This window comes from Abramis brama (genome assembly GCF_963993115.1).
Source record: "Abramis brama genome assembly, chromosome: 8".
Lineage (NCBI taxonomy): Eukaryota > Metazoa > Chordata > Actinopteri > Cypriniformes > Leuciscidae > Abramis > Abramis brama.
The window spans coordinates 34224771-34251152 of NC_139970.1; the positions used below are offsets into that span (position 1 = coordinate 34224771).

General features: G+C 37.1%; 1 protein-coding gene across 2 annotated transcripts in view; it reads left to right on the forward strand.

Annotated features, from left to right (window-relative positions):
- The window catches only part of gli2a (GLI family zinc finger 2a), a 78213-nt gene that overhangs the window by 30320 nt on the left and 21511 nt on the right, over positions 1-26382 (forward strand). The window contains exons 3-5 of one of the 2 annotated variants that reach the window (XM_084123164.1): positions 14586-14688; positions 22785-22987; positions 25494-25670. In XM_084123164.1, the coding sequence (XP_083979290.1) occupies positions 14586-14688; positions 22785-22987; positions 25494-25670 (483 nt within the window). Of the gene's footprint in view, positions 1-14585; positions 14689-17250; positions 18839-22784; positions 22988-25493; positions 25671-26382 lie in introns of those variants that run through there. The other variant, XM_084123165.1, reaches the window with a different exon arrangement.

Genomic DNA, 26382 nt, shown 5'->3' on the forward strand with positions numbered 1-26382 from the left:
TTTCTGTCTATCATTCTATATTATATTTATTTTTTTCGCCCGTTCTATCATTCTATCTATCATTTTATCTATTGTTCTATCTATCTGTCTGTCATTCTCTGTCTATTGTTCTGTCTATCTATCATTCTATTTGTCTATCGTTCTGTCTATCTATCATTCTATTTGTCTATCGTTCTATCCTTCTTATCTATCTTTCCATAATTATTTGATCTTTCTAGCAATCTTTCTATAATTCCTCTCTTTCTATCAATCTATCTTATCTTTCTATCAATCTTTCTATAATTCCTCTGTCTATCTTTCTAACAATCTATCTGTCCATCATTCTATCTGTCTATCGTTCTGTCTAAACTTGATATCTTTGTACCCATGTCATGTCAGCTCACTGTAAGTAAGTCTTTCAGAAACCAAACGCTGATGCAGGGCAGCATCTGATACCCATTGAAGGATCAGCTCGTGGATGTTAATACATCTGTGGCACATGTGTATCTTCATCAAGACGGCGGCAACTGTTAAACTTCAATGCACTTTGAGATTACTTTGCGAGAGAGGATAACTGCTTTTTAATCAGATTTCTCGGTAAAGCATGGTTCTGTTTTACGCCACCGTTTCTATCGCAACAGACGTTAGAAAACCAGATGTTTATTTTGTGTGTGTGGATGTGCTACTCTAATTGCCGTTTCTGTTTACATTTGTAAACATGCAATTGCATTTAATTTCTTTTGCGGGACATGAAAGAAGATATTTTGAGGAATGTTTTTGTTCAAACAATGAAAGTCAATGGGGTCCAAAACATCACCGTACCCCATTGACTTGAATTGTATGGACAAAAAAAAAACAACAAATGATTTTTCAAGGTACCTTTTGTTTGTGTTCTACAGAGGGTGAATAATTTATACGTTTTGGGTGAGCTGACCTGTTAAGATACAGAAGATAACGAAAACTAGAGTCAACACACCCTCCTTAGCAAACTCTAAATGGAAAACAGGAACATTTTGAGGTGCTTTGATTACTGTCTAAATATCTTTGTAAGAGAAAACTTCTGGCAGTCATTTAGATTTTTGGCCTAGTGACAAAAACTGATTCAGAACAAAAGCTTCATCAAAGGCGATAAATGCAAAATTTGGGTTCCATGTTTTAAGACGCATTCAAAAATATTGAGACTCATGTGCTGCCCCGCAGGATAAATCCACAGTCTCCATGTGAGTCATTTTATTCTGGAAAATCACCTGGTGTTGTTTTGTGGTTTAGATACTGTAGAACAGGCTGGCCGAACTGTTTCATTGTACCTTGCTGGCTGAAGGCACAGCAAACTTTTCTATTCCCTTAGTCTGTCATCATTCAGTAGTGTAATTTTACCTGTCAGTAATTATTAAATTAAGGTGTCTAAAGTGACACCCCTCTCTATTATGTGTTAATGACCTGCCTCTTAGCTCAGACAGAGTGCATTGTATTGCTCGTCTTGGCTGTCAGGATGTGACCAGTTAGCCACAGTGGCTCTTAGTCTCCACTTGTTTTAAGTATTCACAACATATCTTGAAGCTTGTCGTCTTCTCTTTCTTTGCCTTGAGCTAATTGCTGACAATTATCAGTCCTAATTTTACTCTATCGTCATTTCTGTTACCACAAGTAATGAGAACGGACTAATTCAGACAGGTCAGTCTTGAGTGGGTGCAGACTTTACCAGTTAAAAGAAACTTTAGCACAAAGATGTTCTGATGGTCTTTATTGTCAGTTTTTCCTGCAGGTATAAGGTTTGACTGTAAAGAATGAAAAGACACTCATATAAAATTCAAAGCTATCTTATCTTTGTAGTCTTCTTTCTCCTATTCGGCTGAACAGTATACAGGTGAATCTCGTGCAAACCTGCAACAGATCACAACCAAATTTACCACAAAATAAGAAATATGTTTTTTTTAACATACATTTTGTGCATGAAGCCTATTGTTAGGACCACTGCACTTTTTTTACATTTTGATTTTTATGACAAATAAACACGATTCATCTAGGCATTTTACTTCTCAGTTTTTAAAAACTTCAGAAATTAAAGCCAGTACAAAAATACTGCCAGGAGTGTTATTTCAGTATTCATATTTGTTACTATTATAGTAATTATTAATATTTGTATTAGCTTTTATTTTTTTATTTTCAGTGTACACATATACACACATACACGTACATATATATATATATATATATATATATATATATATATATATATATATATATATATATATATATATATATATATATATACACACACACATACACACACACATACATACACACACACACACACACTAAAATCTAAAATTCAAAGTACTAAAATTCAACTTTTAGTACTTCATGTTTTTAATCAAATATGTATGTTTTATTTTTTTAATCAAATATGTATGTTTTATTGTATTTCAACTATTTTATTAATCAAAAACAATTTTAAGTTTTAGTTAACAATAACAAAACCACTACTAGGATGTAGGCTATGTATGAATATTTTGTTAAATATGATATCATTGGGTTTTGTTGTTTTTTTAGCATTATGGTAATGGGTAAATGATGTAGTTAATTGAAGTCATGAAGCAACCATTATACCTCTTATTAGATGGATACATAAATAATGAAATAAATAAGTGTGAAATATTTTTGATTAGTTATCATGCCAACATGTTTGAATACATAATGCCACAATTGACTAATCAGAAGTATTTCAGAGAGCTGTTTAGTAGTTTCATGGGCTGAAATATGACCTGGACATGTTAAGACTATAACCACTGCATTAGAAGAAGCACAAGTTGTCTTAATGCTGCTCACTAATGCTGTAAATTACAGCTGCAGTGGAGTTTTGGCATTTCCCCCTACCCCCATCCCCCCGTCCCCTATTTAGCACTGCAGGCTCTATCTTCAAACAATTGGCTGTTTGCCCGCTTTGTCTCTGTCCTAGTTAGCACTGTGCCATTGAGCTGTGAGGTCAGTCACTGGCACTTTTCAGTAAAGTGTTGGAGGGCTGTCTCAGACCCCTCTGAAGTGTTTACCTAGACCCCTTTCTTCAGCTTTAGCCCTCCCTGCGGCCCGCACTAAGATAAATATTGCCCTGTGTAGAGAGCTCTCTGAGAGGCAGACAGAGGCAAGCTTCTGCTCGTCTGACAATATTTACAAGAGCTCTAAGAGGAGTTAAACGAGTGTGTGAACAAAACGTAGTAGACTCACAGTTGACTTTTGTCCCGACGTTAAAGACAAGGATGTTTTGAACTTTTAGCTTTGATTCAAGACACCATTAAAAATGGCTCAGGCGTGTGCACAAAAATTAAGAGCAAGTTTGCTCCAAAACATTATATATGATAGCTATAATTTAATTAAACAGTGACAATTCTACACACTATTTTTACTCATTCCCAAAGAGGAGCCTTTGTTGCGGTCTGACCGCGTTGTTTTGGACCCCACTGACAATGAAAGTCATTGTTTCAAATCAGTTTTTTTATCAAGGTTTTATCTTTTTTCTATTTCCTATCCCATCCTATCCTATGGGGAAATGCTTTAAAAAACAGTGCCCCACACAGTAGCAACATGTAGCATGGGTCTGTCCAGGCAAATATTATTGGTCGTTCACAATGACGAGGCGCTCTCATTAATTTGTCTTGTTTGTGTTCTTTCATTTGGACTTGAATGAAGAGAGACATATAAACTAACATTTGCCCACATCTCCCCTCTCTGACCTCCCTTCCAGTGTGGGTAGGAAAAAAAAAATCTACACGTGTTACTCAAGGGTTCTTGTTTATTTAGTTTTATGCTTTCATTGCGGCCAAGTAAACATTTCAGTTGCAGTCTGTTAGAAAGTCAGTTTTGCAAATTGTGGTTTCAGAGGTATGGGGCAGGATAGCAGATTACTCTGTGTGCTGCATTCAGAAGACCCTTACATTAGAGCTGGTCTCTAGTGCCTCTTTACCTGGGTTCACCTCAGCAACCACCAAAACATAGGATTAGTTTATTTACAGGGAGATTTTTGACTGAAAACGAACAGGATTTAAAGCTGACACGTTTAAACATTAATTAAAATTTCAACTGGAATCGTATTCATTCTGTACGTGGATATTAACGTAAAGCTCACACCGACCACTTAAATTACATGTTCAGCATTCAAAACATCTTGGTCAGGCTTGGTGAAGCCAACTGAAAAAATACGCTTACAGGATAAGGTCCTGTGTAAACATTTAGAGCACTAAAAGTAGTAAACAGGTGGGCTCCCAAATTGGAAACAATGGTGGGAAAAGCATGACTTGACTGAAAGGTTTCCCACAAGAAAGGACATTCACTGGATAGCACACTACCACAATGATTTATGGGTACCAGGCGGCATGGCACAAAGAAACATGTAAGTTCCTTAAGTCTTACTCATCACCGGAAAGGAACAGGTCTGCTCTTCTTTACTTCCCCACTCAGCCCTGTTTTTACCACTACTAGAGCCAACATTTTTGTGAAGAAGAGCTGGGCAGTATGACATTGGTCCTTTATTAATGATTTGATGGTGGAAATGCGTCAACCAATAGAAATTCTGTCGTATGTTCTTAAAAACCATTCGGTGTAACTAAAGGTTGAATGGTTCCCAAGCAACATTGCAACTTTGCATGTGAATATAGAATTAAAATGTTATGTGGTCACTAGCTACGTTTACATGGACGCCTTTCGTTTCAATCGGAATGAATTAATTCTGATTGATGAATCCGAACGTATTGTTTACATGAATGCTAAATAAAGTGATTGGGTTGATGTGCTTGTTTATATGTCACAAGCTTCAAATCAGAATCATTTTTTTGAAATGCGCACACTGCAGGAATATACTAAGTTTCCCGCTGTTTGTTTACACATACTATTCTCCTACATTGCTTTTTTTCTTTGTTTTAAAGAGCAGACCACACTAGGAGACGACGAGCACATGAACCGTTGTGCTATGCTGCTTATATTTATCATCCAGTAAAACAAGGCGTCTGCGGGTAAGAGTCCGAAACAAGGACTGGTGGGACAGTTGTCCTACTCCACTTCACAAACTTTTATAATGACGCGACAGTCATTTATGAAACTTGATTCAACAACAACCGCTTGTTCCACGCGTCATACACTATTACGCCTTTTCTGCGTCATTGCACTTGCACAGAACTCTCCAGTTTTGGTTTTCAATCCGATAAAGTGTTTACATGTCCTCTCGATCGGATTGGAAAAAATTTAAACCACCCCTTACAATCCGGATTAAATTTCAATTGGATTTGGCCAATTAATTCCGATTGACGTGGTTACGTGTGTCTTTTTTTATTCCGACTGTGCTACTAGTCCGATTACAATCAGATTATTAGGGTCTATGTAAACGCAGCTACTATTACAGGTGAGCAACTGTGCATATATAAGTTATTTGCATATACCATGTCCATGTCTTAGACAAAATGTTATACATATTTACTTTTAAGCCTTATTTTAAGAGTTTTTACCTCAAGTGTGACATAATGTAAATCTTTTGTATAGATGCCAAACTTATAATTTTTTTGATATACATTCATCAAGTTAAAAAAATAAAATAATAAGTATTTTTAAATTTTGTTTAAAATTGTATTTATATATGCTCATTACCTCCATGACCTCCCATAATCATGGGTCATCCAGAATTTGAGACTCTTGTTGCACCCTCCTTCTAAAACTTTGTGAATCATGGTACAGGCGGAATGCACCCCTTTTGTCTGGGAGAAAGAAGCTCTCATCCTCCCATCCCCCTTTCCCCTCTCTAATGGGAGGCCCCCATTCCGGCCTGTTAGACATTTTCCTGCACCCACCCACCCCCAGCACTCTGTTGCTATCCCGTAAATTGAGCTCTCCCTTTGGAGGCACTAATTAAGAGTCCTAATCCTCTCATCCGCAGAAAAGAGGAGGGCTGACGGGAAACGTTTCCTTGCAGTTCATTATCTATGTGTCCAATGGCGCTGATGCTGGCAGTGCCTCTCCTGGTCGTAAATGCTGTAAAAAAATTGCAGCCGTCTGTAAATCATCTCACTTTCTCAGCGTGATGGCATGAGATGGCTATCGTGAGCCAAGACGCTTCTGGTTAAAGTAAAGAATGCTGCCAATTTCGGCACTGGTGGTAATGACAGGACTCTTTGAAGCATGTAGGGTCCAAACGGCTGAGTAAAAAGTAATGGATGGCAATGAAAGGCATGAGCCACGGGGATATGGCAGCAAGAGGGGAAGTTTCATCCACGGGAAGTGATGCATTCACAATGGAAAAGAATTTTAATGAGGGGTCTTATTGTCTGTGGCATTGAGGCAAAGCATTTGTGACCTGGAATTGCACAAAAAGGATGTTAAATGCTGAGTAACAGGAATGAGTGCTTTGCTGCGATTACTTACTTCATTCCAACCTGCCAGGAAGACCACTGCATGGGTGTAGGAGAATAACAAAGAGGCTGAAATGGAGAATGAACCAAAGCTTTATTCTATGAAAAGCACAGAATTGCTTAGCGTTTGTGGCCAGAGGCATCTGAAGTAGGAATACAAACAGAAAATGGAGGGCCCCCCTAGAGAGGGCAAAGAAGAGGTACCGCAACCAGCCTGTCTGACCCCCAACTGAGGCATCCAAAAGACCAATAACAGTGTGCCTTCACAGATGTTTTCAGTTTAAAGGGTTTACAACAAATTCTTTCACATAATTCCCCAGAGCATGTTGCAATCAGAGCCAACATTTGGCTAGAAAGTCAGGATCCTGTTTTATGTAAATGGACTATTAGCTGAACAGTATCTTATCGCACCTGGAAACCTCTCTCTGAGCTTGAAAGTCGTGTTTTAAAGCATCGTTCACCCAATAATTATTAACTCGCCCTCATGTTGTTCCAAACCTGTATGACTTTCTTTCTTCTGCATAACACAAAAGATGATATTTTAAATAACTGTTGTTGTCTATACAATGAAAGTCAGTGGGGTCCAAAAAAACACTGGACCCTGATGGCTTTCATTGTATGAATGAAGATGTTTCACTGAATGAAGAAAGTCATACAGGCATTTTTGTTTATACTTTAGAGGTTATAGGGGATTTCTCGTTTTATCACTCCAGAAATCAGAAATGAATGATAACAGCAAAAAATAAATAAATAAAATAAAACAAAACTGTAAAGTTTGGTATATGTAAGTATTACAGTGGAGATTTCTGGCTCATTGCATGAAAAAAAAAATATATATCTTTTTGAGAAAACTGCCTTTATAGATCTGTATGGTTATTGAAATCTACAGACCAAATAGAAAAAGTATGATAAAATGAACACTTAAATGTGTATGTTGGGGTGTTTTCATTACACTAGTCTGAAAGAAGACAATTAGCCCAAAATCTTACAATTTGACAAGTGTATGAAAAAACAATGTTTTTACCTGGTAGTAAAGTCTCACAGTGGGCCTCAGCATGAAAACTTTTGGAAACCACTGCTTTATGCAAAACTGGAGAAAATATCATCTCACAATTTTGAGTGTTGACTTTTTCTAGTCCACTCAGATAACAAGGTCTCACCCCCATGTGAACCCAAGCAGGGATTCCCTCAAGGCTCTTGAGCTCTTGCTTTGTCTTGATGTGAGAATACTTCCTTCACGGCCATAGTTCCTGTTGTAAAAGATCTTTTGGTGGACCAGTAGTGCTGAAGCAGCACTGACCACTGTTAGTGCATCCATTGTGTTAATGGACATCCTTTGTATCAGCCGCAGTGCAGAGGCCAAAGGGCCTCGTGGAACACCATAGAGACCAGCGTTCCCAAGAGAAGATGAAGAAAATGAACTCCCTTTTCCGTTTTTAGATTTGTAGAGCTTAAGGGAGTGCATAACCATGAGCCTGTATTGGAAACCCTCAATCACGCTAAGCTGATGTTTTCTGGGTTTTCATGGGTAAGGAACGATAGTGTGTACTCTAAGAGCAGTAAATCACTGATTCAAGCAAGCACCAAAGGCACAAAGTAGCTCTTAAGAGGATGTCTAAGTGCCATTTTCAAAACCACAAATATCAGTGCTGTGACCCCGCAACCAGTCATCCAATGAGATTTTGAGGCATGCTATATGGATGTCAGATCTTTAGTGTGATTGTTTTAATCCACCCATTTTAAATGGCTAACTTTGGTTTTGAGGGCTTTGGCATTCTGCAACCTCATAATATCTACAGCCCTGCAGATAATAGACATCTTAGTGCAAAAGTATGTACTTAATCTTGACAAAACACATGTGTTCAGTGTTCATTTTATTGATTCAAATATCCTTTAAGTATAGTTAATATTTTGTAATTTCATATTAGTTCATTTCAGTCCATTGTATTCTGATTATTGTGTGTGTGTGTGTGTGTGTGTGTGTGTGTGTGTGTGTGTGTGTGTGTGTGTGTGTGTGTGTGTGTGTGTGTGGATGCATTAAAGTGATCAAAAGTCAAGTCAGTAAAACAGTTATAATGTTACAAAGATTTCTATTTAACATCAGCATATTAAAATGATTTCTGAAGGATCATTTGACACTGAAGACTGGAGTAATTGCTGTTGATAATTGTAATAATATTTAAATGTAATAATATACATTGTAATTACATGTACATATTACATATATTCTCAATAATACTGTTTTAGTGTATTTTGACCCAATAAATGGAGCCTTGGTGAGTATTTATTTATAAAACAATAATTGTTTCATCAGTATTTTTGATGACAAGATTAGCAACTCTAATGATAAATCAGGTGGGTGATTAGCTTTACGTGCAAGTAGTCTTTCTGAGACTTTTATCATCATCTAAGTGGCACTGTTACACCAAAAGCATGTTAATGTGTTGCAAAACACACACTCACATAGTGCCAGCTCTATACCTTGTGCTGTGATACATTGGGGTTATTTTCTGGTGACCCCACTGCCCTGATAGCTTTTGTCCAAGGTCTGAGACATTGTGGAAGTATCGAGACAATTAAGGTAACTAGTCCAGCGCCTCAGAGAGGCTTAATAAATCACATTCGGCTCTCAGGGCTTATAAGGGCCAGCAGCATGCTGGAAATTTTGTGAGTGATTGGATGGATTTTGCCAGTTGTTTGACATGGCCTTAGACTGCCGGAGAGAAGCCAGCGATTGTAAACATTAACAGGAAAGGCACATAAGGCCTGCCGAGGATCTGGAGCTACTGTATTTATGACAGGGTTTTGTAAACCTAAGACCTGCTATGAACTAAACCTCTGTCATTAATGACATTAGGAAAACATTAGTAAAAAACTTCAAACATTAATATATGATACCTTGTGTCATACATTTTAATGAAATGTAATTTCTTTATGACTAAGTCGACAAACATTATATAACGCATGGCAAGTTACTAACTGGTATCACTACCATTTAAAAATTTGGTTTAGATTCTTTTGTTTGGTTTTTTAATACTTTTACTCATAAGGACTTATTCATTCAGTATTATATTGATGAAAAGTGACAGTAAAGACATTTTTAATGTTACAAATGATTTCTATTTCAAAAAAAAAAAAAAAAAAATTGGATTTCACAAAAACTGTTTTCAACATTGATGATAAATATTATTTTCTGAGCAACAAATCAGCATATTAGAATGATTTATGAAGGATCATGTGACACTATGGCTGTAAAACTATGGCCTTTAAAAAAAATCAGCTTTGCCATCACAGGAATAAATGACATTTTTAAATCTATTAAAATAGAAAACCGCTCATTTAAATTATAATAATATTTCACAATGTTACTATTTTTACTGTATTTTTGATCAGATAAATGAGCACAATTTCATAAATATTAAAAAATCTCTCTTTTGAACAGTAGTATAGGTTTAAAATTGTATAAAATGCTTCAAAGGTTTTGTTTAGGCTGGTATGCAACAACAAAGCAATGCACTAAAGCTACTCAGAACACCTAAAGGCCCGGGTGTACTTCATTTTCCGCGTTCTGCTCCGTCTCTTGCACAGTTGAGCATGCGACCCTTTCAAAGTATACTCTGTTAGCCGTGAGCGCGGAAAGACATGAGTGGACTTTGTTTTCAAGAGCTCAAGTCACTCGCACATGCACTGTTGTAAGCGCACCGTCCACGGACCCTCCTGATGATGAAAATTACAGTGCGCGGACCCCGAAGTATACTTTGGGCTTTAGCATAGCAACACGGCAATTACCAATATTCTATTTTTTTTTTTTTTTTTTGGACAAATTTTCTTTTCAATGTAAGAGGCAAACAAGCAACTCTTACAATATTCTAATTTGACACATCTTAAAGGATCTACAGTTAACAAGAGGTATATCAGTTATGGCTGTGGTACGGATGCCATAACTTAATCTACTTGGCCTTTGCCAGAAATCCTCTATTAATAAGAAATGTATCGTTTTACAAAGCCCCTGGGGTGTTAAAAGAAGAGTCATTCACTTAATACTTCCTTTCAGTGCTGGAAACAGTTTTCGTGCTCTTCCCTAAACCCCTAATCCTTCTGCCGCCACAACTAACGCCTTGGGAAAAAACCATCAACACAGGCTAAATAGTGATGTTATGCAGTGTGACATTTCCCAGGTGCAGGATGGATAGGGAAGACAAGCCTCCTTTTTCCCCCTGAGAATTTAAATGTTGCATACTGCTGCACACCGATGTGTGCCATTAAGTCAAAAAAGGCCTCACTAGGTTGTTCAAAAATGGGAACAAATTGCATGCTACCATGATCGTCTGACTCCACTGGTGGCTACCACTCGGCCTGCGGCTTCCCAGGGTTCAAGGCAGCTTAGGTATCTGGTGTGGAGCGGTTTGCATGGTGCTGTGTAGTTAGGCCCCTTGCCAGGCCATTCTGCTGGAATTTCCTGTCTGAATCGACTCCCTCCTCGTTCCTGGAGCGAGACAGAAAAGCCTTTTTAATTACACCGCTGCTGCCTGGCCTCTCAGGATATTATTATTGTTCTTGAGTGCTTCCTCTAAAGATGAGCTACTCTCAGTACAAAGCCGCCTGTCTCTCGGCTCCGTTCGGACATGAAAAGTGAATGTTTTTCCTCTACTTTGAGTACCCGTTGATAATGTCTACCACCTGCTATTGTCTTTAAAAGGATATAAAACCACAAGCTAATCCTGCAACAGAACGTGGATGCCTGGTTCTCACCAGGTCTTGACAGGATGTTTTGCACACTTTAAAAATGATAATGGGGGACTGAAACAATACTACTTTTTGTAACCTAAACATGGTGCTAATTACATTTTTTAAATGTATGTATGAATAAAAAAAAATATATAAATTAATTGGGGGGGGGGGGTATAGAATAAAATAATACAATTTTGCTTAAAAGTTTAGATGCATTCATTTAGATGCATTATGATTGGATTGGATTGCAGCAAAAAAAAAAAAAAAAATCATACATTTCGGAAGTATTTTGGTGAATTTTAATGTAATATTTTAAACCCTAGAATGTGCCTAACAGAATATTTATGTATTAAAATAATTGAAATTTACTTTAATGTCATCATGAAGTCAAAATTGACCATTCCTATTTTTTATGGAATATTCAATCAGAAAATGTCAAAATCTGTCATTTTATTCATAAGAATAAAATTAAGATGTTCTTAAAAATAAATTTAAGAAACCATCGAAAGATTTAGAGCATTCTTAAAAACATTCTTACGAACTTTTAATCTCAAATGTTCTGTATTATTATTATTTTCATTTTCATGAACCTGGCCACAGTCTGTTTTAGGGAGAATTTTTATGCTCAAACCTCTTGCCTTTGGTAGGAGCATATCATGTTTTTCAATCTAGAGAAGAAAGTGGGTCAAACCATAAGATCACACCTGTGTATCTTCACGAGCGTTGGACTTTGATCCTTTTTTTGCTCCAAAAACAATGGATGATGATGATGATGATGAAATAAGCCCTTCTCAGGCCATCCCTGCCTCATAAGTATTTGCCCTATCTCTGGTCAGAGTTAGTGCATCCAAGATTAGGTCATTCAGTGGTTGCCATCCAGAGAATGACTATTATATGATGTTTGGGGGGTTTTTTGCTGTGAATTTATGATGTTTAATGTGAAGCATTGCATTAGCTCAGTGAGAGAACTTTTTTTAAACTGCTCTTAGTAATGAACACTAAGCGTAGCTTTCTAAACGTTTTAGCTCATATATGATCCTCCACGCTTTACAGCACCAGTTCCCATCATTCTTAAATGCACAGGAATCCCATGAGTTTCCAAAGGCTTACTCAAGCGCTGACATGCTGCACACTTGGCCAAAGCATCAATGAATATATTATGTATATGCATGCTTATTCTCATACACGCAAGCCCTCATTACGTTGGCCTCTACACCAGGATTTGAGTAATGCCTCTCTATATCCAACTCACCAAGGAAAGGGAGTCCACCTAATTGGCAAGGAAAAATGCTCTACTACAGTCTGAAAGTATGCAGTCATTTTGAGCTTTTGAGATGGATTTAAGCCATCACACCATCATCCCTCCCTGCAGTTGTGAAGTAGGCTGCTTACCTGTCAGTTGTACTTTCCGCTTTTGACAGTGATGAAGGGGTTGAAGAGTTGATCATTTCTCCAGGACAAATTCCACTGGAAATACCAACATTTAAATCTAATGCAAGCTCACAAAGTACATTACCATGCGCTGTTTTTTGTAAAGCTTTGGTTTCAAAAATGTGACTATTATTACAGCTCAAAATCTTTGAATTGAGCAGACATTATGTTTGGATGAAGAAATTATAAACACTTGCAAAAACAAGAGAGAACCAATAAAAAAATAACTGATTATGTTAGTCAATGTATGCATTTTCCTGTGAGCTTTTAGTTTTTCTTTGCAATGTTTTTGCAAAGTTTGGCAATGTTTGGTTTAATCAAATTTGTAAGGTCATTAAAAACATATAACCCCTCTGGACATCACTTTTGGCCACCGTTGTATAATTTTATATTTATGCATATTAAATTACATATTGAATATATTATTTATATTTATTATTATAATAATATTTATATAATATTTTTTATATTTGATAAATTGATTGGCAGTCTGGTAAATTAGTATGCATTTGGCATGATTTGAAAGAAGAAAAAAGTAATTTTATTTGATAGGCCTCTTTCATACTTACAATTCCAGTAAATAACGTAAAATGATTGTGGTCTGAGTAGGCGTGTCCAAATTTTTTACCGTTATTGGTCTCGTTCCCTGTGGTATAAAATCTGCTCATACTAAATGATAAGAATACCTTAGATAGAAAGCAGGTTACCTGCTACTTGCAGGTGAATGAAGTGCAGGTTTTTGCACTGAAAAATTGTGCAGAAAACTTTTTAGTGAATTCGCCCCAGGTTGTTGGACACATTCTTTATTGTCTTGAATCAGGATAATGCATGCTTGAGAGTCACCATGATGATTGGAGTGAAAGCGGCAGCTCTGGAATGCTGACTCATATAGGTCTCCTCCTGATGGGCCCCTGAGAGGCTCCTGTGGCCCTTCCCCACCTTGATCTACCCTGATCTCCTCACAGGAGAAGATAATGATCTGAAGACTTTACCCCCATGTTCTCCGTTCTCAGGTCAAGTCTGACTCACCGGTGCATGTTATGCCCAAGAATTTTAATACAGGCGAGGAATGGGCACAGACAGATGCTCACAGGAGATGAGATGATGAGTCGATCCAAAAATAGCTTCAGGAGCTCATTAAGAGCAAATAGTAATGACAAACACACATTTAAGACGCAGACAGTATACTCTATTTAGTGCTTACTCAAAGATCTATAACCACCACCTCAAGTAAGTTCCAGTCATTAATGAAAGCATGTTGGTTTTTAACAAGACCCCCTTAAAAGCAATCAACCTTTTTATGACAGGAAGAGCATGTTTCAGTCCTCTCTTTTTCTAGCCCAGACAAATAAAAACTCATCATGAGAAACTGTAATTCACTCATTGCACATGTAAGACCACTAATATTGACGAATCGTCTGTAAGTTTTCAAGCTCAGTTTTAAAATCAAACATAGTTTGGAATTAGCATGTTGCTAAGCTAACAACACCATACTTAGGCTCAAATAGGTTTACAAATAGGCTACATAGCACTTTGTGAACAAATACATTTTGAATACATTTTTCTCCTTTTCTTCTTGTTTCTATGGTGTTATGCATAACGTGTTTGCGTGTAATGTGGTTTGAATCAGGGTTATTGTATTGTAAAACTAAAACCATAAAAAAAAAAAAAATTTTTTTACATAAATAGAATTTATTTAATTTCAACTGGTTTCCAAAATCTGATTTTAGTTTAACTAGATATACTAAAATAACTAAAACTGATGAAATAAAAAATAAATGAAACCCATATAGACATGTTAAAAAACGAATCAAAATGTCAAAACACACAGCAAAATTACTAAAACTTTAAATAAAATAATAATAATAATTTAAGCTGTTAATAAAAACTATAATACTGTCGCAACGATACTATAATAACACTGGATTGAATTGTGTGTGTGTACATATATATATTAGGAACAGCAGTCGCACAAAACCGCACAAAACACCCATCTTGTATTTTGGCCTCTGTCTTATTTGTCTTTTTTCTCTTCTGTCCTTGACTCCATAGCTCCTCATTTATTCTCAACCTTTCACACGCCAATTCCAATCGACATGAGACACCATGAGGGGAGGTACCATTACGAGCCACACCCTCTGCACTCCATGCATGGGTAAGTTTGCTTTGCATTTCGACATTCATTTTCCTCTGTCTGCACTGATGGAATCATCATTAATCAAGTCTCAAAGAAATAATAACCTGTTGAGTCATCTTCCGTATAAAACACAGATTCAGAACTTGCTGTGGTCAGGTCACGCCCAGTACAGCAGTTTGTCTTCTGCGTGAAAGATTGTTCAGCTTTAGTCGGAGATGTGCAACACATGGAGAACAAATGTCCAAGTAGTGAGAAACAAATGCCAACGTTTCAAGCAGTTTCATATCACAGACAGAATATTAGCATCTCTCATCCTTGTAATATTTCATTGTTTTGGACAGCATCTGAGTCCGGCATTTACTGAAACCGTTTTGGAAGGTTTTGACGTTTAAACCTGGGAATAATAAGAAAGTCTTGGGTTTAAAATATATTAAAAGCAAATGAGACAAACCAGATAATAAGACATTGAGTATTTTTTTATCAGGATAAGCATTCACTCAAGTTATGTTAAAAATCATAATAGAAAAAAAATAATAAATTACAAAATAGGAGCATTTTCACATATATGAAGACTAACCTGAGAAACAATCGGTGCATTTGCATTGAAAATCCCAGATTTGATTGCGATACATACTGTGAGCCCAGCGACACTAGAACGATTAATCACAGGATAGAACAGCCCGAGAAAGAGAATTCCTGGCCTCTCTCTTTCTGTGCTCTGGCTTCTTTGATTAATGTGACTTGGCCTTGACAGAGGCCCCCTAATTCATCAAGACCTTGATTTAGCTGTCCTTTTCACTGCCTGTGCCCAATTCACCTAATTACACTGCAAATTAAACACAATGTTATCTTTTGGAGTAGTAGTGGCAAGGGTCTGATTTAGTGATCGGATCCTATAGAATGTTTCATGATACATAGGTTTTATGCTCACCCTTAAGGTATACATCCTTGCCATATGTAAAAGTCGTTGTTAGAGGAACATTTAGGGTGTGTTCACACTTACAGTTCGGTTCGCTTGGTTTGTTTGGTCCGGACCACAAAAAAAACCATTTAGTCCTGGTCCTCTTAGCGTTCACGTTGGCATTTTAGCACTGAACCTAAAGGCATAGGGATATGTTCACAACCTGATTGGTCAGCTTTTATTACGTAGACTTCACTTCAGAACTTACCGAACATCCAAAACAATGCTGTGTGCTGGGATAAAGTCACTCGTTTTATGTGCATAGCCTACATACTGTGTATGATGGTATTTTGCCCTGATAAGAACTTAAGATGATGTCCAAATTCAAACGAAGATCTTTTGGAGACATCTGTAACTAACTGTAATGGGCAACATCGCGACTCACTTATTCAAAGCGTTCACACTTGGCAACCAAACATTGACACACTTAGACAAACATTTGCGAAACAAATAAATACAATTAGATCTGTGCATTGGTGGTAGGAATTTTTCAGTGTCTCTTTCTGTATGTTACACCAATAGGTAATAGGAGTCACTGAGTCATTAATGCAACTAATTTGTTCAAACATACTGATTAATTTATGAATGAAGCTAGTGACTGTCTTAAAAAGTGATTAACTGATTTGCTGTCTTAAATGATTCATGCAAACACTGATTCATTCCGGGATGCCATTACAGTGCTGCAGCGGTTGTGAGTTACTCAATATTAACATCTTCATTTATTGTCATGTAACACTGGCAGTCGTGATATTTTGGCTTGTGAGCTGCAGTTTAAAATAGTGGTTTGTGTCTATTCAGATATGCTGCAGATATGTGTTTGCCAAAAAATCTTCCAAAGCAATCAAATCTCTCCCCACACGCATAAATAGGAATAGTTGACAAGTCTTCAAGATGAATGTCTAAATGTTTGTAGAGTATTTCAACATTTAAACAAAGCAATTAGCATCCAGAATCCTTCCCCCAAACCTCAATGACAGCAGAGTGAATGAGAAAAACACATCATTTGCTCAAAAGAATTTTTCTTTTGGAAAACAGTTTCAGATTGCAGTGGTATCAAGCACCACCCAACATTTTTTCAAACCAATGAATGTACTAAAAAGAAGTTGTCTAAACTAATAAGTCTTTTTATATAGTGAAGGGAAATTTTGCACATATCTTTTGGTAATTGTGATGGTAGATAATGCATGTTTGTAAGTTTTGGACATACAGTAATACTGCAGAGAAAGAGAGTGACTGGAGAGCAAGCATTGAGTTTGGAAAAGGTTCCCACGGCCGCCACAGTGGCAGTTAACTGCAGTCTCTGTGGGATAAGATGTGATTTATCTAAATTAGAGCACCTGACCAGAGATGTGGCATACAGATATTCTCTCTGGAGTCAGCAGGGAATAGGCATATTCTGAATATTTCCACAATGCCTGCAGAATGAAAACACGGAATGAATTTATATTACTTTTATATGAATTTATAATATATATATATATATATATATATATATATATATATATATATATATATATATATATATATATATATATATATATATATATATATATATATATATATATATATATATATATACATATACTTAAAACCATAATCTTTGTAGCCATTAAACTTGTCATGACCGTTACATATCAAGTCGGTGGTTTTTGCAAAGGTTTTCTACAGAAGTTAGGTCACGAGGAACATTGCTAATGACTGCTGTAAGACGGTAACAGTACCTTCACGATATTGTTGCATCAGTCGCTGCCTTTTTTTGTGTGTGTGGTGTGGTAATAGAGACACTAAAAAGAATGTCAAATGGAGACAGTTATTGTGTTTTGTTACTATGGGCTGGTACCACCCATGGTGCTACGATAGAAGACTGCTAAAAATGACAGGTAGCTATTAAGAAGAAGCTCTCTAAATGCACCATGACATACCCTGTCTATGACTAAGGTCTCCTCAACTTTTCAAGTACCATCTTGTCAGAGAGAGGGCGTAACAACAAGACCACGGCTATCATTCTTGTCAGTAGGGGCCCACTTTTTCTTATCCCCTGACAGGTAAAGTTGTAAATAATGGCTTATTATTGAAGGTTCAAACACCCAGAGCAGTTTTCCTGATTTATTAATGCGTTGACATGTTGTCTTGTCGATTTTGACTGTCTGGCGAACACTGAGAAATGTGGGAATGTACCGAAAACTGGGTTAATATGTGTTTATGTATATTTAAGCGTTGTCTCTCACTGTTGTTGACATACTTTCTCATAGTAGTTCAATTATGGCAGGCAAGACTTCAAAACCACAGTAAATATTACTCCAAATCTTTAATTATGTGCCAGTAAGGCTGAGAATTCATAATGACATTATGATTCAAGTCAGCATGAAATCAAAATTAATCCTGTTTACTTTTTTAATGCGCATTGCTGGACTTCTTGTGCATGATTTGTTTTACAGAAGTAAAGAGGGTTGCAATTGGTGTTTCATGTTGGCTTTAAGCTTTAGTCGGCGGTTTTAAATAAATAAAAAGAAAGTGTGTAAAGAATCAGTACATTAAGAAACAATACTCTCCTACTAACAGTAGAGTTTGTCAATGTAAAGAAGGCAATTTCTGTCAAGCTGTCTTCTGCATCAAATATATTTGTGTGTTTTTAATTAACCATTTTAATTGACATCTTTTGATGATGATGATGATGACACTGAAACCAATGGTCACAATATTTCACAATACAACCATCATGACATTTTCTGTGGTGATGCCATCTGTTGTCATACTGTTGTCAGTGGTCAAGATGACAACCAACACGTGCTTATGGCCACATACAGATAACACACCTTTGCTGGCAGTTTGCAAAATCATAGCACTATTGCAGGCGAATATTAATTTTGAGCACTTGCTTCACCCCCACCCCCCTCTACAGATGGGGGGAGGGTTTGGTGGTTTGTGTATGGCGAGTCTGTTTTCTTTCAGCTCCTCAAGAACAGAGACGTCTTTATGGCTATCCTTTCAAGGAGGCTTATGGCAGAAAGTTGGCAACAGGACAAGCCTGGTAGTCTGCAGGCGTTTACTGGAAACTGAGCACGACTCCGGCTGGGTGCAAGTTGGCCTCCGAACAGAGATGGTATAAATGAGAGACTGAGATGAAGCCAGACTGTGCCAAGCATAATGCATCTGATACCTGCCATTCAGATAGTCACTGTAGGCCTTGCTCACATCTCATTAAAGGTACAAAAAACGGTTTATCCCTTTTTGAAAAATGCATGTATTAAAGCAATGGTTTCAAATTCTGTCATCATTTACTCACCCTCATGTCATTTTAAACCTGTAGTCTTTCTTTAGGTCACTGTAGAAGGAGATGTTAAGTAGAATGTTCACACTGCTGCATACAATGAAAGTGAATTGTAATCGGGGCCTGTCAAACTACAAAAACACATCATAAGTGCAATAACTTCTTATGAAGTCATAGATTAGCTTTGTGTGATAAACAGACCAAAATTCAAGTTATTTACTGAAGTTAATTCCTCCCCTCGGTTCTCAAATGTTGTTTGTGCAATATGAATATGCTCATGCATCATAATCAATTACTAACCACACAATAACCAATGGCGTTTGGCATCATCAACATCAAACCTACTGTTACATGTCTTGACGTCATATTGGGAGACTGTTCAAGTCCCCCTGTGTTGAAAATCAAGCTTTTAATGTTGTTTAGATGTCTATATGGCGATTTTAATATGTTTAAGACAAACCATGTGCAAATTCATAAGTCAACACCATTGCTGAGTATTTTCTCCTTAAAACTGCAGTGAACCAAAGACAGTCTCAAAAACGTGGTTTGAAATCGCTGGTGTTTCTGACATCAAAAACTACCTTGTAATCGCGTCAATGTATGATCGTCAATGAGTGGATCTCTGAGCTGGTGTGAGTGAGTGGAGGCAGGGCTAATTTGCATATTCATAGAACCTCATATACTAAAAATATGTCATTTTGGTGATCAAAGATTAGTTTTAAAGAATAAAATGATTGACTACAGGGGGGCTTTAAATAATTAGCTAATTCAATTTCAGTTTGTTCCTCACACAAAGCTTAAGAAAATTTAGAATAATAATTTTACATGTTTGGCCCTGTTTACACCGGTTTACCCTGAATGGCCCTGGTATTAAGATGCGTTTTGATCGATCAGATCACATTTGGAAGACACTAAATACAGGTGTAAACGGGGTCTAAAACGTTTTGAGCTTGTCCACTTTCGACCACTTCCAGAGGTAGTTGAACCTCTGGAAACAGGGCCTATGATGCTTTTAAAGTGCTTTTGGTCATTTTTTGCAACTTGACAGGCTATGTTCACCATTCACTTTCATTGTATGCAAAAGAGCAGGACTGAACTTTCTCCTTGGTTTGGAAACAGTGAGTAGATGATGACAGAACTGTTACTTTAAAGATTTGGCACATAACTAAATGCATTTTGATGGAGGCAATCTGTAATCCTCTTCATTCATGTGTCAAACAAATGTAAACAACGCACACTTTCATAAAAGAAACATTCCCCTTTCATTCAGGCAAAGGCTTTTTTTTTCTCCCCCATTGAGTATGGTCTAATTTTCCTCGATACAAAATGAATGTGTAGCTATAGTTGTAGCCTGCTTGCCATCAAATCCCCAGAAGAACCGACCATCCCCCCATAATTTGCAGCCCGAGTGCAGAACACACCCTTGTGGAACGCAGGCTCTGATTCATACGCATGGTCATTTCCTCTCCCAGTGGAAAGTGAAGTAGTATGGGGACATAGACAGGTCTGCTTTATTTAACACTGTCTGACATTCCCTCTGCGTTCAAGAACGCTCCATTTAGGGACTCAACTGTAACAGAGCTCTCTCGAATACTTAATTCTGATTGGTCAAACACAGCATTAGCCAGTCAGAATCAGTTTGACATTAGGTTCCAGATCATATAATTGGGTTTATTTTGCAATAATGACCAGCTGTTTGTTTGTTTTTTCTTTCATGACCTTCCTGTATCTCAAAGAGTAGATCATGGCAGTATAGCAACGGCAAGGTCATGGGTTCACTTTGAATAAAAGTGTTTGCCAATGCGTAAATGTAAATGAGGGACATCAGGTTCTGATCTTGCTCTCGTCCAAGTGTTTAACCACTGTATACTAATATGTCATCAAGGGAACCACACGCAAACATCTCTTCAATGTCCTCTTGCTACTGAAGATCAGAGATGTGTGCTCTACTTTCAGGAAATGTAAGAGTTACAGCTGCCTCCTGGCTGGTGTTCTTTGGACTGGCGTGATATACCTGCCAAGACGTGACACATTTATATCCTCACCTTGACCCTGTGGGCTATCTGTGAACTTCTGCCCCATTATCTTGTTCTATACATCAGCCTCTTCAAACAGTGACTGAGAAATGGGGAGGGAGTATTAAGCAGTCTCATCATAATACTTCAGGCATGTGTCTTCAGAGGCATCAATCCCATGCAAACATTACAACCAACCATGTACTACAGATCTCTCAGTTTCTACTTGTTCAATACCTCAGGCGTAAAGGGAGGAGTAGCTTGTCTATGTTTGGGAGTTGTGGAAAAAAAATATGACCAGTTTGACAGTAAAGGTCTGAAGCCCAAGACCCTTTATGACCCAATTGGTGCTTTCAGATGTTACATCTGGACCTGGAGCATTTTTAAAACCCTAAGTGGGCTGAGCCGGCCGTCGCTCCCGGATAATCAAAAATGGGCAAAAAGGCGGGATTAGCTGAGGTGACATGATGGCAAACAGACAGCAGACAAACGACTAAGAGTGACAACAGAGCAATCCACCTGTCACTCAATTGGCCGTGCCCTTAATTATGCATAACTTTAAGGTTTAATATAATTTAAACGGATGAGTTATAAAAATAAAAAAATCACCCACCTCACAGTTCTCATGAAGGGCAAAATTAGCCATATAGACCAAAACCACTTTTTGTACCAGGCTGTAAAAAAAAATTCTGCTGTAAAGTTGGGCATATTAACATGGGGGTCTAGGGGACTGACTTTCTTTTAGAGCCTGTCTCTTGTTGCCAGTCAATGAATTGCAGTTTAAGTCACTTCCGTGTTGGATTCAAGAGAGAGGTCGGAAGGTTGCCGCTTGGTATATACATATCTTTCTTTTTAATATATATATATATATATATATATATATACATACATACATACATACATACATACATACATACATACATACATATATATATATATATATATATATATATATATATATATATATATATATATATATATATATATATATATATATATATATATATACATATATACATACATACATACATACATACATACATACATATACATACATATATATATATATATATATATATATATATATATATATATATATATATATATATACATATATACATACATACATACATACATACATACATATATATATATATATATATATATATATATATATATATATATATATATATATATATATATACATACATCATAACATTAAAACAAGAAAAACAACAATTGGCCAATAAGGTAAGAAAAATAAACTGTTAGTTAGATCATTTCTATAATTGAAGATATGTTTTCTGATAAAAAAACAACAAAAACTGAATATTTAGAATTTTGCTTCTCAGGTTAACTTTTGAGAATGTTTCGACGTTTTGAATGGAAGACAAGACAAAGTTTTAAAGTCTAGATTGTCGAATCACACTGTTCATGAACCATTTTATTTCTTTACTGGATATTCAAGGAGAAAAAAAGATTGGGTGAGATTTAATTGTATCCATCAGAAATGTGTTGAATTGTGAAAAGTGAGCGTTACATACCAGAAAGGAGCCAAATGGATTTGTGATGTCATCTAAAAGGGAAAGTCAATGAATCGTGCTCCATACAATCAGGAATATGCATTAAGGAAGTAAATGGTAATTTCCTGATGAGTTCCGAGCTTGTTTTAAGTGGAAATAATTAAGGTCCGTCACTGACACAGTGATAAAGATAGGGATGGTAAAAAGTATTTTTACGTGACTTTAAGACATGGATTTGCACAGAGGTTTCCTAATTGCTCTAAACTTAAGCACTTAAACTATGTGGCAGCCTGTCTTTGTGTAAGAAACTAATTGCGGTCTTCTTTTTCTTTGTCTTTTGCTAGACCTCATGGATTAGCTGGCAGTCCAGTTATCTCTGATATCTCTCTCATCCGACTATCGCCTCACGCTGCAACTACCGGAGAATCCCCCTTCAACCCACCACACCCGTATGTCAACCCACACATGGAGCACTACCTGCGCTCAGTCCACAGCAGCCCCACTCTCTCCATGATCTCCGCAGCACGAGGACTGAGCCCTGCTGACGGTGAGTGTCATATTGTTCTCCATGTACCAGTGTGCTGTTGTCGCTGACAAACACACTACCGTTCAGTGAGAAATTTATACTTTTATTCAGCAAGGACACTTTAAATTGATCAAAATAGACATAGATTTGTATAGTGTTACAAAAGATTTCTATTCCAAAAATATTAAGCAGCACAACTGTTTTTAACATTGATAATAATAACAAATGTTTCTTGAGCAGCAAATCATCATATGATTTCTGAAGGATAATGTGACACTGAATACTGAAGTAATGAAATTTAGCTTTGACGTCACAGGAATAAGTTACATATTAAAATAGTAAACCGTTCTTTTAAATTGCAATAATATTTCACAATATTACTGTTTTTATATATATAATAAAATGCAGCCTTGTTATGTTTATGTTAAGAGATTTCTTTCAAAAACATTTAAACCTCTTTCCAACCCCAAACTTTTGAACAGTACTGTAAGGTCAGCTGTAAATTCAAATTTTCATTTACTCACCCTCATGTATTTCTATATTCATATGACTTTCTTTTATTATTCATTATATTCATACTTTTATTGTGATTTTGTCATTGTTTTATGCACTTGACAGTCACTGGGAAACATTCACTTTCATTTTGTGAACATCCTGTCTAAAATCTTATTTTGTGCTCAAAAAAGAAAGAGAGTCACCCAGGTACATTAACTTCGCAGGTTTGGAATGACATTAGTGTGAGATCCAAGAGCACTTTCAGATCACCCATTGTACCACCTAAAAATGGATTGTATGTTTATGGGAGTATGTCTAGGAGGAAGAATACAAACATTGGTTAAGGATGAAAGAATTTAATGGTTCTGCTCCTCCACAAACTCAAACACCACAGAAGCTCTCTACCGTTGTTTATCTCCTTTATTGTGTCAATTACTTGGACATTTGGAATGCTAAAAACATTACTGTAGACCTGCTCTTACATGGCATGTAAGCCTGAATATGCAAATAGATAATATTGAGAAAGAAACAATTTCCCAGACATTATCTCCCTTGCCATAAAGCATGGTCCTCTCAGCCCTGTTACTATAACAGGTTGGGACGAGCACCCCAAACCAGAGATAAGTCACCAAGCACATTCTCCTTCCAGTAATGGCTCTGCTTTCACACTTAAATAAGCAATGTGGAAAAGATTGTGTTGGTGATTAAATGGCGGCAGAGATAATGGAAGGAACTGAGCTTGAATCCAAATAAAACCTAAAAAGCCTCATATACACCGTGTTCCCAACAGTTCACCTACACTTGGTCTCACATAAAATAATTATAGGTGATTAATTCAATGATTTGCATAAAATACCACGCTGATCCTAGTCTAAACTGGATTTTTTTTTAGCTCTACATCCATTGTGTCCACACATTATACAGTCAACTAACTTTGTGACAGAGCTTCAGTCTTGCAAAAGTCAATCAGGTTCTCTGTTTAACAGACGGTCCTTAAAGAATTGCTGATTAAGATCACTGAAGATGTCCCAAGCCCCAGAGCAGTGTTCTGACTGCTGATCTACCTTCATTGGTCCACTGCCTCAGGGCTTTTTTAGCCCCAGCCTCTGCTGCACCCCTCCTTACACCGTTTCTGAGCCCCTCCAGGGACGCAGTTATACGATCCGGCGAGCGTGGAGAAAATAAACGGCCTTGTTCTGCCATGAATCCAGCACAAACACACGCCTGTTCTTTTTTAACCTCGCTGGGGCCTAATTGTTCCTGATAGAGCTGTTATGGTATGAATGGCCAAGCAAGCAAGAATGGGGTGGAACCCTCCCCCCATCCTGAGCGTCCCATAACTTAAGCAGCATGGGCGTGAATTGCTGTTATTTCTTCGTCGTAGGCGAGTGTTACGGAAATAACGTTGGAGGCACTAATGGTTATCTGACCTCAGCAGACAGAAAAATAAATATATCACTTGCTTGTATTGCCTTTGACACCTTTAGATTAGCGTTTACTAGGTGCAGGTGTTAAAGTTTAGGCAAGGGGCTTAAGGGGAAGGGGAGAGCAAAGTAAGCTGTGCCACTTTTTACTTTTAGGCATATTTCAAGATGTCTACTATAAACTATGTATTAAATAGAAAACCGTTATTTTAAATTGCAGTTTTTACTGTATTTTTGATCAATTAAATACAGATTTTTTTTTACTTTCAATGTTGTTAAACAGTTCATTACTCAGCATTTGTAATATTTAATATTTGAAAGCTTACTATCAATATTAGTTGCAACTTGCCCCAAATCATCTGGTACACAAAATGCTTTATTGAATAATTCATGGCTAGATAATTTACATTTTGTGTTTTTATAATTAAAAACTGTTAAAAACAACTTTTCTCATGTACATCTCTCATAAGCAGTGGTATACTGTATTTAAATACTGTATAAGGTCATGTGACAAACATTGTGCAGGGAACTATACGTCCAACCCCACTTTTCCCCACCTATGTGTTTGTGTGACTCCTGAAATACTAAACTCTTCTCTGTCTTTGCAGTGACCCATGAACACCTGAAGGAGCGGAGCTTGTTTGGCCTGCCCCCTCCCCCGCCTGGGGCCAACCCCTCAGAGTACTATCACCTCATCACCAGTCACCGCAGCCCTTACGGAGACCTGCTCATGCAGACGGGGGCCGCGGCTGCTCATCTCCCTGACTACATGAGCCCAGTGGACAGTGAGTTATTCTCCACGAGTACAGCACTAACCAATATACTACATCCATTCTGTCACCTTAAAGGGGTGGTTGATTTCATTTTTCTAACTTTAGTTGCTGTCAACATTACAACATCTGCAAAGTTACAAAGCTCAAAGTTCAAAGCAAAGGGAGATATTTTCTTTTAAAGAAATTGCTTTTTAAGGACTACAACAAACGTCTGGTAGGGACTACACGACATTCCATCCCGGTTAGTGACATCGTGAACCCTAAAATGTACATAAACCCCGCCCCCAGGAACGCAATTTATAGATTATCGTGACAGAATATGCTAATCAATGACTAGAAGATAACTACACATAAGCTACATAAATTCATCAACTAACCATTCAGAAATGTTGTCTACATGTTGTCACTTGTTCTTGAGTCTCTCCATCTTTTTCCAACTCCGGTTTGAACATAAAAGGCTAAAAGTGAGTTAATCGTAGCTGCTAACACACTAGCTCTTGAAGCTCCTCCCTCTGTGCCGGGAGCAGCAGCTCATTTGCATTTAAAGAGACACACACAAAAACAGTGCGGTTTTGCTTACCCTCAAAAAGTAACAATTTTAACATGCTATATAATATAATGTAATAATATATGTGGGGTAGTTTGAGCTAAAACTTCACATACACACTCTGGGGACATCAAAGACTTATTTTACATCTTGTGAAAAGGGCATTATACCACCCCT